This window comes from Falco biarmicus, chromosome 8 (genome assembly GCF_023638135.1).
Source record: "Falco biarmicus isolate bFalBia1 chromosome 8, bFalBia1.pri, whole genome shotgun sequence".
Taxonomy (NCBI): Eukaryota; Metazoa; Chordata; class Aves; order Falconiformes; family Falconidae; genus Falco; species Falco biarmicus.
The window spans coordinates 3,006,001-3,019,749 of NC_079295.1; the positions used below are offsets into that span (position 1 = coordinate 3,006,001).

General features: G+C 36.1%; 1 protein-coding gene across 1 annotated transcript in view; it reads left to right on the forward strand.

The window, feature by feature from the left end:
• DNAH7 (dynein axonemal heavy chain 7) overlaps window positions 1-13,749 on the forward strand; it is a 111,788-nt gene that overhangs the window by 28,855 nt on the left and 69,184 nt on the right. The window contains exons 19-26 of the mRNA XM_056350144.1: window positions 3,417-3,610; window positions 4,747-4,945; window positions 6,447-6,587; window positions 9,661-9,873; window positions 10,746-10,855; window positions 11,295-11,463; window positions 12,759-12,861; window positions 12,965-13,092. Of these exons, the coding sequence (XP_056206119.1) occupies window positions 3,417-3,610; window positions 4,747-4,945; window positions 6,447-6,587; window positions 9,661-9,873; window positions 10,746-10,855; window positions 11,295-11,463; window positions 12,759-12,861; window positions 12,965-13,092 (1,257 nt within the window). The remainder of the gene's footprint in view (window positions 1-3,416; window positions 3,611-4,746; window positions 4,946-6,446; window positions 6,588-9,660; window positions 9,874-10,745; window positions 10,856-11,294; window positions 11,464-12,758; window positions 12,862-12,964; window positions 13,093-13,749) is intronic.

A 13,749-nucleotide genomic window follows, 5' to 3' on the forward strand; every position in this document is an offset into this window, starting at 1 on the left:
TCAGAATTTTGTTGAATATTATATTTCTGAATGTTGTGTGCTGATGATCTGTTTTGAAAAAATCTTCTAAGTCAGATACTCAGTGCTAATCAAATACAAAGTATTTTTAAAATGTGATACATGTTCTCACTGCCAGAAAAGAGAACAATCTTTTGTTTGTACAGGAGAGTGTAAACGCCTCAATAGAAGTTTTAACAATCTAAAGTTGATTTTGGCTAGACAAGTGGGCATTATTTTCCAGAAGATGGCACTCTGCTTCCACAAATACAGTGTTTGGGGACTGTTCTTCCCCAGTCCATATGAAGGGTCTTTCTTAAAGCCCAAAGCTAAAAGCTAACTTGAGTCTGTTTGCACTTTTTTGCATTTATAAGCTGTTTTATTATAAAATTGCTGTGTATTATGAATTGCTTTTATTTGCTTAGCTTTTCATCACAAAATTGAATAATCATATATTATTCCTTCAGTTTAAATATCTTTTTTAAGCAGCACACATCAATGAGGGTTAAATTACTTCATGGTTTATTTTCTAGATTATATTTAAAAAAAATTCAAGGTATGGAAGCTTTTCTGTCTTTGTGGTGAAAAAGGAAAACAAAATCAAAAAACAAGACCACCACCACCCCCCAGGCTGTAACCTGTGATACATACAGAAATTATATTTAGAAACTAGAGTTGGTGATGGTCTTTTAACAAGATGCTCAAACTATTTTTATACATTTAATTTATACTCTTTTCTTGATACAGTTTTTTCCCCTAATTAACACCAACAGTGTCACTGACAAAGTTACGCTAATGTTTTGAATGACTGAGAATGATGTCATTAGCTCTTTTTCTTTATGCCTTAGCAGACCTGTAAATAGGAAATCTATGCTGTAGCATAAATTCTTTTTTTTTTTCTTTACTTTTTCCTCATATGAAGGAAAAAACAAGCAGGAAGAATCCCATTTATAAAACTGGTAACACAGCTTTGATTTACCAGTTGCACTTAATCTATTTGCTGATGATTAATACACTAAGAAAGGGAACAAAAGCTCTTTCTGTTGACAACATGTAGTCATATGGTTGGTTGTGCATTAAAAACTGTTTTATAAAACCAATTTTGAGTTATGTTTGTATGCTGACAGCTTAATTGTCTATGTATAGATGAAAAGTATGTAGTTATTGAGTTTGTTGTGGTTTGGTGTGATGCAAGAGGCAGGTGACAGAAGGTAAATGTATTTCATGTGCAGAGGAACGCTGTGATTATTGTATTAGGGAGATGCACCCCCGTGAAAATCAATTAGCTAAACATACAATTCTGGGTGGGGGTTTTTTCAGTAGATTGGAAGTACGTGTGTAACATGAGCAGGAACTGAACCAAAGCTGAATGCATGTTGTAAATAATTTCATAATATTACGAGTTTTTGAACTGAAACTGAACTTGGAATTTCTTGTTTCAGTTCACCAAACTGAAGCTGAACAGCAGTCAGGCTCCTGGGTCAAATCCGCATTGTCAGCCTGTGAGGAGTGTTTCTTGCAGACACCTTTTGCACCTCGGGGTGTTGCAGGGCAGTCCAGCCTGGCTCCTCTGCTCTGCCCCTGCAACGTGAGGCACCCGTGGTTCTGCCCTGTGAGACTGTGCTGTTCTGCAAGCCTGGCCAGACTTTTCTGAGCAGAACATTCTACATTTGTAATGGGCTCTGACAAAACTATTCCTAGTAGAAGTACTCTGGGTACATCCTTGACTTCTGCTGTCCGTTGGTGGGGTGTTCTTTGTTACTGTCGGCAGCTCTTACGAGCCCTCAGTAGACTGACTAGTCTGCAGTTCTCCCTACCAATCTCTTAGGGTTGCATATAGCTCTGTCTTTTTTTTTTACTTTAATCCTGGGTATGTGTTCTTCGCTGGGTGTTTACAGGCGCAGACTCACTGGGCAGAACGGAGGGGACCTCCGGGCTGACTAACATTGCTAGTTAGCTCTGTTTCCATCTCACCTGTGGTCATTGTGGCCCCCTTCAAATTCCAGGGGAGTGCGGTCTGGTTTAGGTGGTAAAGGAGAAGCTATGGCAGAAGCTGTGTTCCCAGACTTCGGGAAGTGGAGCAGGGGATTGGGGTTAATCCCTCTCCTTTTCCTTGCCAGGATTTTGTCATTATAGAACATGATGTTCTGTATGTTCAAGTGAGTGGGTTTGAATCGGTTCACAGTTAACAAGTCCGTTAATGCAGGGATCTGAACTAGAAATGAACTAGAATAAATTCAGTCACAGATGAACCCAGGCCCATACTGGAACTGAGTAGAAGCGTTTGCTTGGTTTGACTTCCTCAGTCATAAATCTGTGTAATTCGCTACTTTGCAATGTGTCGCATTTTACTCCCAAATCCCCATGCCTGATGAGCAAGATTAAAACCTGTAATGATGATTAAGCTATGGATTGGTCATAAGGCATACTGAACGGTAGAACCTGATGTTCAGACAACTGTGTTTCTCTAAAGCTTCTTAGCTTGGCAACCTTTAGGTCTAGGTCTTTTGCAAAATCTTCTTTATGTTTGTACCAACTGAGATAAACTCATCTTATGCAGTAGCTTTTGTAAGCATTTATACTTATTTAACTTGAGGGGTTAATTTGGGAAGCACTAGAAAGAATTTGGAAAGCACTGTATGTCTTAATATATTTTGCCATCCACACAGCGTATAAATAGAAGAAACCCAGTGTTTTATCCAGTATGTATCTTGACAGGTGTTAATTCAGGTGCTATTATAAAAAGAAATAAAAATACAAATTTTTTATATTCTTAAAGCAAATACAACTTTTCAAGTGTTTAAAGGTTTTTGCTAGCAAAACGTATGTAGCTAGTACACGTTGGGATCAGAGAAAACCTTTTTTTAGATTGCGCTACCAGTCAGTACCAAGTGTCAGTGTTGCCTTTGTATGGCTTTGCCATCTCAGTAGTTACAATCTCATGTATATATTTATGTATTTTATAAGGAAGGAAAGATAATTAATTTTGAATTCAACTCTGGCAGATGAGTGCCACTTAAAATGTGTGACTGCCTTGTTGTAAAACTATGCTTTGAAAAACCCATCAAAATGTTTTAATTGTTCATGTTGCTTAATTATGTAATCCAATTGAATAGCCAGTGTAAATTGCTGTTGCTCCAACAGAATGAGGGGAGTTGTGCTGTGCTGAATTGATCCTGTTTTGAAAATTATTTTTGAAAAATAATAGTTCATGTTTTGAAAAAATTAATAGCAACTGCCTAACTACTTTTCCAGTGTACCCTGGCAATGAAGGTTAGTAAATTACAAACCTCACAATGGTTTGAGTCAAGCAGAATTTGACATAAATACTCATTTTGCTTAAAGAGTTCCTGCAGTGCTGTGTGGTGATTTACTTGAGAAGGCATTAACATACTAATCTAGAGTAACTTCTTTTCCAGGACAAACGTGTGCTGACAGTAGTAAAAATAGACAAGATGTTTGAAAAACTGAGGAAGTGCAATGAATCTCTGGAGCTAATTCTCAAGGGACTTAATGAATACCTAGAGAAGAAGCGCCTATTTTTCCCCAGATTCTTTTTTTTATCTAATGATGAACTCCTTGAGATTCTTTCAGAGACCAAAGATCCTACTCGGTATGGTAATATTTAATAGATGTATTTGTGACTCACAGTGCATGGAGATGGTCTTGTTATATTGCTTCTCTGAGCCCAGAACACTCTCTTTCTCACTGGCGATTATGGTATTAAGTGCCTCCTTGGTTAGATTTAATGATGGGTGAGCACAGAGTAATTTTTAATATGGGTAATTAAGTTCTGTTTTTTAAGCTAGGAACCCTTCCATACACTGGTTTTCAGAAGAATCAGAAGCCCATATAGTAATTCATGGTGAAATGAACATACCTGATTTTTCCCAGCAGAAAACTGGAATATCAGGTGGAACTTGTATACTGCTGACTTGAGTTTTATCTTTTTAGGGGCAGTCCTAATTAAAGTGTTCAATTTTTTTTGCTGTGTTTTAACTCTCTCTGCGATTTCTACTCCCCAACTTCATTCAGGATTAAACTGCAGAAAGTATTAACTCGGTCCAAGTCCTTCTTACACTGAGTGGTATTAACTCTACAAGAATTCTGCAGTAACGATCTTGTTAAGCAATATAGCCCTCGCTATAAGCAGAGGAGCTGGGGTTGGATTCCCAATATGCAGGCTTGATAGCTTGCAGTGAATGCAGTGTGAGGTCATGCAAAAATAAGAACAAAAATGAAAAATGAAATGCCAGCTCAGTGACAGAGAAATATTCATGCAGTGCAATGAGCAGGGCAAGAAATCTTGTGAGGAAAAAAAATCTTAAAGGGTTCTTTTTTTATTTATTACAAGCTATTGTGTTGAGACTGTACTAGGTTGCTTTACTCAAATTCCTTAATGTTTACTCCGGTTTGCTGGGAAGATAAAAATAATGGAATTTAATGTACTGTAGGGTAATTAGCAGTAAAGAAAGAATGTTTGTTTATCCTTACTAGTTTGTGTGTTATAGAGACTATAAGTAATATTTTACACCTTTAAACTGATCTAAACTGATCTTCAAAAAAATATTGTGGTAACATCTTGTGGGGAGTAGTACACACAATTTATTGTTGAGGATAAACTTTGTTTTTTAACAAACTTAAAATAGAAGTAAATTGTTCACTTTTTTATTTTTAATTAGATCATCTTTGGTAGTATTGGCAGGAAGAAATTGTCAGAAGCTGTTTAATACTAGTTTTGTTTTCTAGAGTACAACCTCACTTGAAAAAGTGTTTTGAAGGAATTGCGAGAGTGCAATTTACTGATATATTAGATATTACACACATTAAAAGTAGTGAAGGAGAAACTGTGGAGCTCGTAGAGACAATCTCCACATCAGAAGCAAGAGGTCAAGTTGAAAAATGGCTGGTTAAACTGGAGACAGCTATGGTGAAGTCTATCCACAAGGTAAGGAGCCCTGAGCTCTTACGCTCTAGGCTGAAGTCATTTGGCCTTGATTTCTTCAGTAAACATTAACATGTACTGGAATTACTTTTTACGCTTTGCACCTAGCGTGAACATTAAAACAATTAATTCAGTCTTTAAAGGTTGTAATTTTTATTCTTCAATTTTTAGTTCTGGTGTCAATTACTGGTTGTAAAGTTCTCTAAAATTCTTTAAAATTTAATAGTAGAGACAAAAAATTTTGTGCCAAGGATTGTTTTACTGGATAATGTTCCACACTTGATGTGGTATTAAGGGACAATATTAAACTGAAAAGATTGCCGCTGGGTTGTTTTTGATGTTTTGCTTGATTATGACTACCTTAATCAAGACTCAACTCTTCTTTTCAGATTTTATCGTTCTGGTCTTTATAGTGTCTCATCATTGTGTCATATATTTAACCATCTCTGTTACCTTCTTTTTTGTGGTCCTTTTTAATGTCAAGTGAGGTAATTAAGCGTGCACACACTTTCCCTGACGCTGTCTTACAGCACAGCAGTTTAATTATTGTAGTGGCATAGCAGTACAGAAGAAAGTCAATAACCTGATCTGTTCGGTGCATATCAGACATGGACTCTGAGCTGCATGAGCAAGAAATGGTTAAGCACCATTCATCTGCATTTAGCCTTGACTACAGAACTTTTATAATGACCTAGACCAGATAACATTTAGATAGTTTTAATGTCAATACAGACACAGTTTTCCCTCATAGATGGTTTTGTTGTTGTTGTTGTTTTGTATTGATGCTATTGTATGTATACATTGTTAAAAGCAAAAAGGCTTGGAACTGCAAAATGAATGGCAGATTTTCACTCAGGTAGTTTATATGGCTTATCTGAGGAGCCATCCAGATTTACTGAGGAGTTTGTTGGTAATATGACTTTATTCTTCCTTGGGTTTTTTTAGTGGCAGGAGAAAAACCTGTTGGTCAGGACTGGCAGATATTTTCCAGTGCAAGTTTTGATTTCGTTGGGATTATCCTTGAGTGGCACTAGAACCAGGTTAATCATTGTATTATTAGAAAATACACTTGAAGTTAGATATAAGTTGAAATAGCATGGTCTTCAAAATTAAAAGCTCTGGGTTTTTACTAGAATAAATGGATGAAAAAAATTTCAGTTTGAGATATTGCTTCAATATCAAATGGTATTTGTACTTGTTTTCTAGTTTCATTGTAGATGGAAATGTTTAAGTATCTGATGGCAGGAATCGTTTTAGAATGTGTTGTGAAATCAGTTCTTGGAAATTTTATGTGATCATTTCATTCACATTATGACATTTGGGGGGGGGTGAGATTTACTGAGAGATTTGCTTGCAAGGTGTCAGTATTTACAGAATTGAATTTGAGGCTGAATCTAGACACTGTTCTTTTTATTCTCGGTAATACAGTGTAATCTAACTTCAATTCTAAAGTTGAACATCACCTGGTTTTGCATGTACTTACAGTGTGCTTTTTCCTGTCCAGGTCATTGGGGATGCACTTGAAGCTTATCCAGAAACTCCACGTGTTAATTGGGTAAGAGAGTGGCCTGGACAAACAGTTCTTTGTGCATCCCAAACTTTCTGGACAATGCAAGTAGAGATGTCTATTAGAAATGGCCAAAGGGTAAGGATATTTTAAATTTAAATTTATGTCAGTTTGATATAATGCAGTAGTAAATTAGACCTTCGGTAGTAACCTTTTTGGATGAATAGGTGTTCAATTCAACAGTTAATCTTTTGAGTATCTACCTGAAATGGGATCCTTGAAGGTTTTGAAGCTAGTATTTCCTTTTGGGTATAGGCACCAATGCTTCTGTACCCGTCAGAGCGCATTCAGTTCGGCTCAGTGTGTAGGTCACACACTTCTGTGAGAGCAACGCAGCGGTGAGTTTGGGTGGTATGGAGTTTGTTCATGTCTGGTTCAGAAGTCTAACTTACCTTCATTAATGTTTAGTGCTTTTTATGAAGATGGGCTAGGACTAGCATTAGGGGATATATACCATCCTCGCCCTTGTGAAATAATGAATGTATATGCCTGACTGGTACAGAACTTATAATTAGTTAGCTAATGCTAGTGGGAATAAAGCTACTTAAGGCACTGAATTAAAATTCAGGATATATGTTTTGTAGGACCTTTCTTCTATTTGTCACCAAGGGTTAATGCTCTCACTTGTATTTGGAAGTGTTCCAGAATTGCCACCATCAGATGAGGCAACTAAATTTTAATTCTCTGGTGTTTGGACAGAAAGAATCATCAAGTCTCTTTTCAGTTATACATAAAATTATAACTTTGTGATACTTCATGATACTTTTCATTCCTATTTTTTGCCATGACGTGGTATCAATTGAAAGAACTTAAACAGTATTGTAGTTTTTGATTCTTCCTGTTTATGTATAGTTGAGCTGTACCACAAACACGATGTTTAATCTTTAATCCATATATGGGGCAGTATTTTAAGACTGTATAATGTTTTCTGCTTTTTCACAAGTTGAAGCAATGGCTCCTGGTAATAGTGGCTCTTTTGAGCAGCTGGAGTTTGACATGAAAGAAAACAAAGCTTCTGAGTGTTTTGGAAGAGGGAATTAAAGGAAGAAGAGGACATTACCTGCTAATATGAGGAGTAGATCTTGCAACATATCTGAAGATTTGGAAAAAGATTTGAATATGTTTTCTTTTCCCAGTAAAGGAGATTCTCAGTTTCCTGGGGAAAGAAATAAGATTTCTACATACTGCACCATTTATCCTCCATTGGTGAAAGACTTTCAGAAAGGAGAGACAGGACTTCTAATCTTAGAGATTTTAGATTTTAAAAAAAAACCCAAAACCAAAACCTAAATCCAGCCTCACCTTAATGAGCCTGTAGTTACTGTTGTTAACAAATAAAAGAGGAAGTGAAGTGAGGTTAAATTGCTTTACTTTTGGGAATGTTTGTTACAGAATTCTCAGCCTAGACAAAAGCTCTTGTGGTGGTCTGTATCAAGCCTCTTCTGTACATGAGCATGGACAGAAACCTGCCCTTCCCGTATCTTTCACTGAAATTCTGTTGTTGTGGGAATTCTTCTCATCTGGCTTCAGCCCAAGAATCTTCATTCTCCTATAGAAAGGAGCTTGTATGTAGCGAAGCGGTAGAGAAGTATTTGTATCTCCTGACAATCCGTCACAAATCTGTGGCAGGGAGAACTCTTAGTCTTGCAGCCTTAAATACTCTTTCTTTTCCGTTCCTATGTCATGTGCTGAAGCGTAAGAAGCATGACAGTCAGCCAGTGACCATGTGAGAGGCCAGAAGTACTGCAGTCTGGCTGAAGCACTTCAGTGTTTTCAGGGACAGGATGGCAATATCATTTAAGTCATTCGTAAATATTAAATATGTTTTAGCACATACATACACACACCTGCTCTCTTTCAGACATTTTTGAGTTAGTTGTTTTAACAAATAACTATTGTACATAAATCAAAAGTGCAAATTTCTTAATAAAACAAAGTAATAAAACAGAGATTCTGTAGAAAAACAGTGGTGCTTCATAAATTTTGAGAGCGTTGTGTTGCGGCCTGTGTGCGTTCTTGGTGATACATGGTCGTATGGTCAGAAGGATAGCACTAAGGAGCGTTACTGGTGCAGGAGCTGAGGACACGCTCTGTGCCTCAGCTGATAGCTCCTGTTTACTGAGGAGGGCTTGGTAGTAAGCCAGGGGGTTGTTATCCCCGACTTGAACAAGATTATTTCAGATTTTGTCTTGGTTACAACCTGTAATGCAACACTGTAGAAGCTGTACTGCTTTTGAACTCTGTGTTTACAGCTTTATTCACATAAGTAAAAAGAAGTCATACTAAGCAGGTGATTATTTAAACTGAATGTTTGAAAAATAGATAGCTGAGGCGAGAGATCTCAAAATGATCATAATCTGTTGAGGGTTACCAGTGCCAGTGTGTTGGAGAGGAGCAGCAGGCTAGCAGGGAGAAAAATCTAAACCAGGTTGGATAAGTTTTTCTGCAAATAGAAGCCGTCTTCTATAGAAACATGCTTTGGTGCGAATGTATTACTAAAGTTAATTCCCACTTTTTAATTTCAATTCAATAAGGCACTTCATCACATCTAAGTACTGTCACGATACAGGTGCTTTCCTTCATTGGGCCTTTCCTGTTTATCATCGACTTACTAGCATGAAGTAACCAATTACAGCGCAAAAGAAATCATTAAGCTATCTGAACACAGACTATGACCAGAAGTCAGCAAACTGAAAAGTTGTAGAAAAATGCATTTTTTTTTGTTAACTTTATGAATTATAGGTGTGGTGGTGTTTCTATTGTGGGACATAAGGGCGTTTTTCTAGTGAGACAGTGTCCTTTAGCCATAGAAAGTATATTGTATACATTTAAGTAGATCTTTAAAATGTGTGGCATTTTCCTTTACTTAATGTGAAATGTATAAAAAGATAATGACTATTTCCTGTGTTCCAGGAAAAAAATAATGTATGCTGTTTTATTTCCAGATATGTATCGTTGATGTTTTACATATGATTCTGTAGAGTACAAAAAAAGCCAGACCCAACCCAAACCACTATTGAACTACCAGTAAATGCAGGACATTGTACTACTTATAGTGAGAAAGAACTTTTTAATATAGAGAAATAAAAGTAATATAAGAAAAAATAATCATGCCTTAGACAAGACATGCAACTTCTAAACATTTTTGCAGGCACTAGAGGATCTTCTGGAACAGAATAAAAGACAGATTGAGGACATTGTCACCTTGGTGCGAGGAAAGCTGTCTAAGCAGAATCGAGTGACTCTAGGAGCGCTTGTTGTGCTTGATGTTCATGCTCGGGATGTTCTTGCATCTTTAGTGAGCAAGAAAGTCAAAGATGAGAGTGACTTTGAATGGTTAAGTCAGCTTAGGTACTACTGGGAGGTAAGTGATACCTCTTAATCCTGTTAGCAGGTAATTCCTGTTCACAGTTGTTCAGTATCTGCTTGCTTGCTCACACAGAGAATCGTTATGTACTGTGGGAATATCTGCTGGTAAAAGAATACCTATAACAAACCATTTTATGGATTGCTAACTGGAATGGCCAGTAGCCAGATGCAAGCAGTTTTAAATTAATTTTTTCATCGCTGCAGAGTCTCAGTACATTTGCTCAATCTGCAGGGGAGGTTACAGATAAAATTTGTTCACTCAAAAACTGTATTTTGGTTTTCTGATTCTGCAGGATAGCAAATGCTGTAGGGATGACAATTTGCAGTTAGAGGTTTTTAAATGACTTACTGTCAGTATTATTTTATTTTTGCATTACATTTATTGGAAAAATAACAGTGCTTATACTGTATAGTGGTAGGATACAATATTTCACATTCATCAGGGCAAGACATTGTATGTGAACAAAAAAAAAGTGTATGTAGAGATCATACATTGCCATATCAGAACCATCAGATTGACCATAATGGGCTATGAGTCATGATTAGTTCTGTTGATCTTTTAGAAAGTCCCTTAATGTTCTAAGTAGCTACACAAGACACTTTTACTCTGCAATATGGTTAGTAGCACCCTTTTTTAGGTAACAGTTAATGTAAAAAAATGGTCTTTTTGTTTGATACTGTAGTTGGCAAACTTTTTTTTGAGTCACATTGAAACTAGTGTCTCAGAGCAGTCAGTAGCCTGCCCTGTAGTGGTTTCTAATAGCATCGGGCCTATTGGGGAACTTGAGGTATTGTGTTGAGTTGTGGGGGTGTGTAGGGGCGTTGAAATTATTGTTTAATCTATAAAATTAATGTCTCATTTGTTAGGAGGGGCATCTACAAACTAAGATGATCAATGCTGGACTGAGGTATGGATATGAATATCTCGGCAATACCCCTAGGTTGGTTATTACTCCACTAACAGACAGATGCTACAGGTAAAACTGCAAGTTACTGAATGTACTGTATTAGCAAGAATTTATTTAGTTGAGGTATTTTAATTAGTCCTGAGAACAGATGGCTCCAGAATTGTATTTTTGTGTTCTAATAGGCATAATTAGAATAGGACACATTTCTTTTGGTGGAATAGAATTGGTCCTGTATGAATATTTTAATTTAAATTTGTGATAAAATTAATCTTTTGTGACACTATAATTAGTGATAAATTGCAAGAGGATTTAGGTTTAGAAAGTGGAAAGTAGTTCTCTATTGTGAACTTATAGTACATTACTACATATTTTTAAACTATAGCTGCCCAGAAGCTAGTAAACTGCACCATCACAGAAAAATGTTTCTGATAAAAGCTAGAGCAGCTGGAAAAATAGCATCAAAATTTGTGCGAGCTGTGGTTTTTTTTTTCTGTTGCTTTATTTCCAGAACCCTGTTTGGTGCACTGCACCTACATCTTGGAGGTGCCCCTGAAGGTCCTGCTGGAACGGGAAAAACAGAAACTACAAAAGATTTAGCAAAGGCTGTAGCTAAACAGTGTGTGGTTTTCAATTGTTCAGATGGATTGGATTACCTTGAATTAGGAAAATTTTTTAAGGTGTGGATAAAACTTGAGGGTTATATTTTAAATTACATAAAAGCCCTTTAATTATTTTGACATTGGAAGTGGCCTTAAGGTATTGTAAATGTAATTGTTTTCTGCTTTTGGGCTGCGGTGTAATGCTAGTGTTGTACAGATAGGCCTTACTGTAAGAATCAACTGAGATATCAAAATGGTTTTTATGTGCTTTGAAAATTAAATACACCGTAATGATTTCACTTGCTTTCAATAGGCATCATAGATGCCATTTCAGTGAGTGCATTTTTAATAGCTGATTGCAAATTTTAGAGGACTTGAGGTTTAGTCTAAACTCTAAATAAGGTGGTGTCATTATATTATACAGAACAAGCATATTCATTTTGATATTAGCCTGAGTAGACAGCTCTGTATTACCAAAATCTATTCTGAATGGACATCTGTGTCTTACAGCCCAGTGTCCTGGTTTAACCTAGAATGATACAAAAAGAGAGCGAGTATGCTTTCCTCCCTGGTGTTATTCTTCCGTTCCGAGTCAGTGGTGCCACTGTAATGATGTGATTCAGCTTCAAAATTAAAAATGATGGAAGTTCACCAAAATACACTGAATTAAGAATTTTTATTTAAATGATGAAAGACAAATTCTGTGTTTATGTGGGAATTTTAGATTTACTCTTAGCAGAGTATGAGATGCCAGTGCTGGTACAGCTGAGATGGTACAGTAGCATTTTGGGAGCATATCTCAGCAAAGACCTGTGGATTAACCAGAACTGTAGGAAAAGAGAATTACTCTTTAGTTGCACTTAGGTAATGTGGTATGCTGTAAGATGCCATAACCAAAATAGTTAATTTTAGCTGTGCAGAAGTCTTTACTTGGCCTTTTGTCACTGTGAACTCTGTTAGCATAGAATTAAAAGAAGAGTAGGTTTTTTGGAGACTTGTTTAGTGCTGAAGTCTTCCCCCTTATCTAGTTGTAAAATACTGGCTATAAAGGTAAAACATGCAAAATTTGATAGGCACCTTGCATATGACAGAAGAATTAGGATTTTGGACTAGTTTGAACAGGTTTTTTGTCTTAATTGTTTGATTTGGTTGGTTTGGGTTTTTTTTACAAGCAAAGTTAGTTTTTAAATTTCTGTAATTATTTTTAAAACAAATTCTGTCTGGAGTGATTTTGTTTAGAAGTTTGTGCTCTGGATCATGGATATAAGTCCTTTCTTTGCCATTAAACCTTTTTCTTATTAAAGAATTGTTTTGATGTGCATGTCCAGAATAAGTACTTACCTATTTATTAGTCATACATCTGTCTCTTCTAGGGTTTATTGTCTTGTGGGGCATGGGCATGCTTTGACGAATTCAATAGGATTGATTTGGAAGTACTCTCTGTGGTTGCTCAGCAGATTTTTACTATCCAAAGAGGTAATCTCTTATTTTTATCATGCCTTTCACTTACATATGACAAAGAATAAAGATGTAACAAAACCTGCCCAGCAATGACATTAGTTTTTTTTTTTCTCCATAGGCATTAATTCAGGATCTGATTTAATAGCATTTGAAGGAACTGAACTGAAACTGAACCCTACATGTGCTGTCTTTATTACCATGAATCCTGGTTACGCTGGGCGTTCAGAGCTTCCTGATAATCTTAAGGTACTGTAACACTTGTAATTTTATTACTTCTAATAGCTAATACAGAAAGTAAAAAAGAAACAACTTTTTATTGTGTATAGAAATTAAGAATATTTAATATCAATTACCTGCAGTTTTTGATTACATTAGCGTAAAATACATCTCTCAGAGGAAAAAGAAATTAAGAAGGATGATCAGACTGAAAAATAGGAATAAACTAATTTTGAAAACGTTAGGAAGTGGTTGCTTGATTCAGGTTCTAATTCTTAGGATAAAAATAGAAAGTTTAAAAAAACCCACCTTTTTGTGTTCTTTGGCTAAGCACCTGAAAGTTCAAAAATTAAAAGGAATGCTTTATAGTGTACAAGCAGCAAATAATATCTTAATATTGAATAAAAATGTGGGGGTTTACTGATTTCTGTGTTTTCTGATCTTTTGGTTTTATCTGAAGGGACTTGTGTTTTTAATGTAAAGCCCTTTAGAAGTGTTTGTCCTGTGTCCATAGAGGGAAAAGGAAGTCTGAGCAAATACCTCAATAAACTAATGAAAACGTAGAAAAGTACAGTCTTTGAAATACTTCTCAGAGCTGTCTGGGAAGTTTACTCACACATAGTATGAATACAAGATTCAAAAATATTACTTATGTAGATGAAAGGGGGTAATTTTAAAAATTTCCTG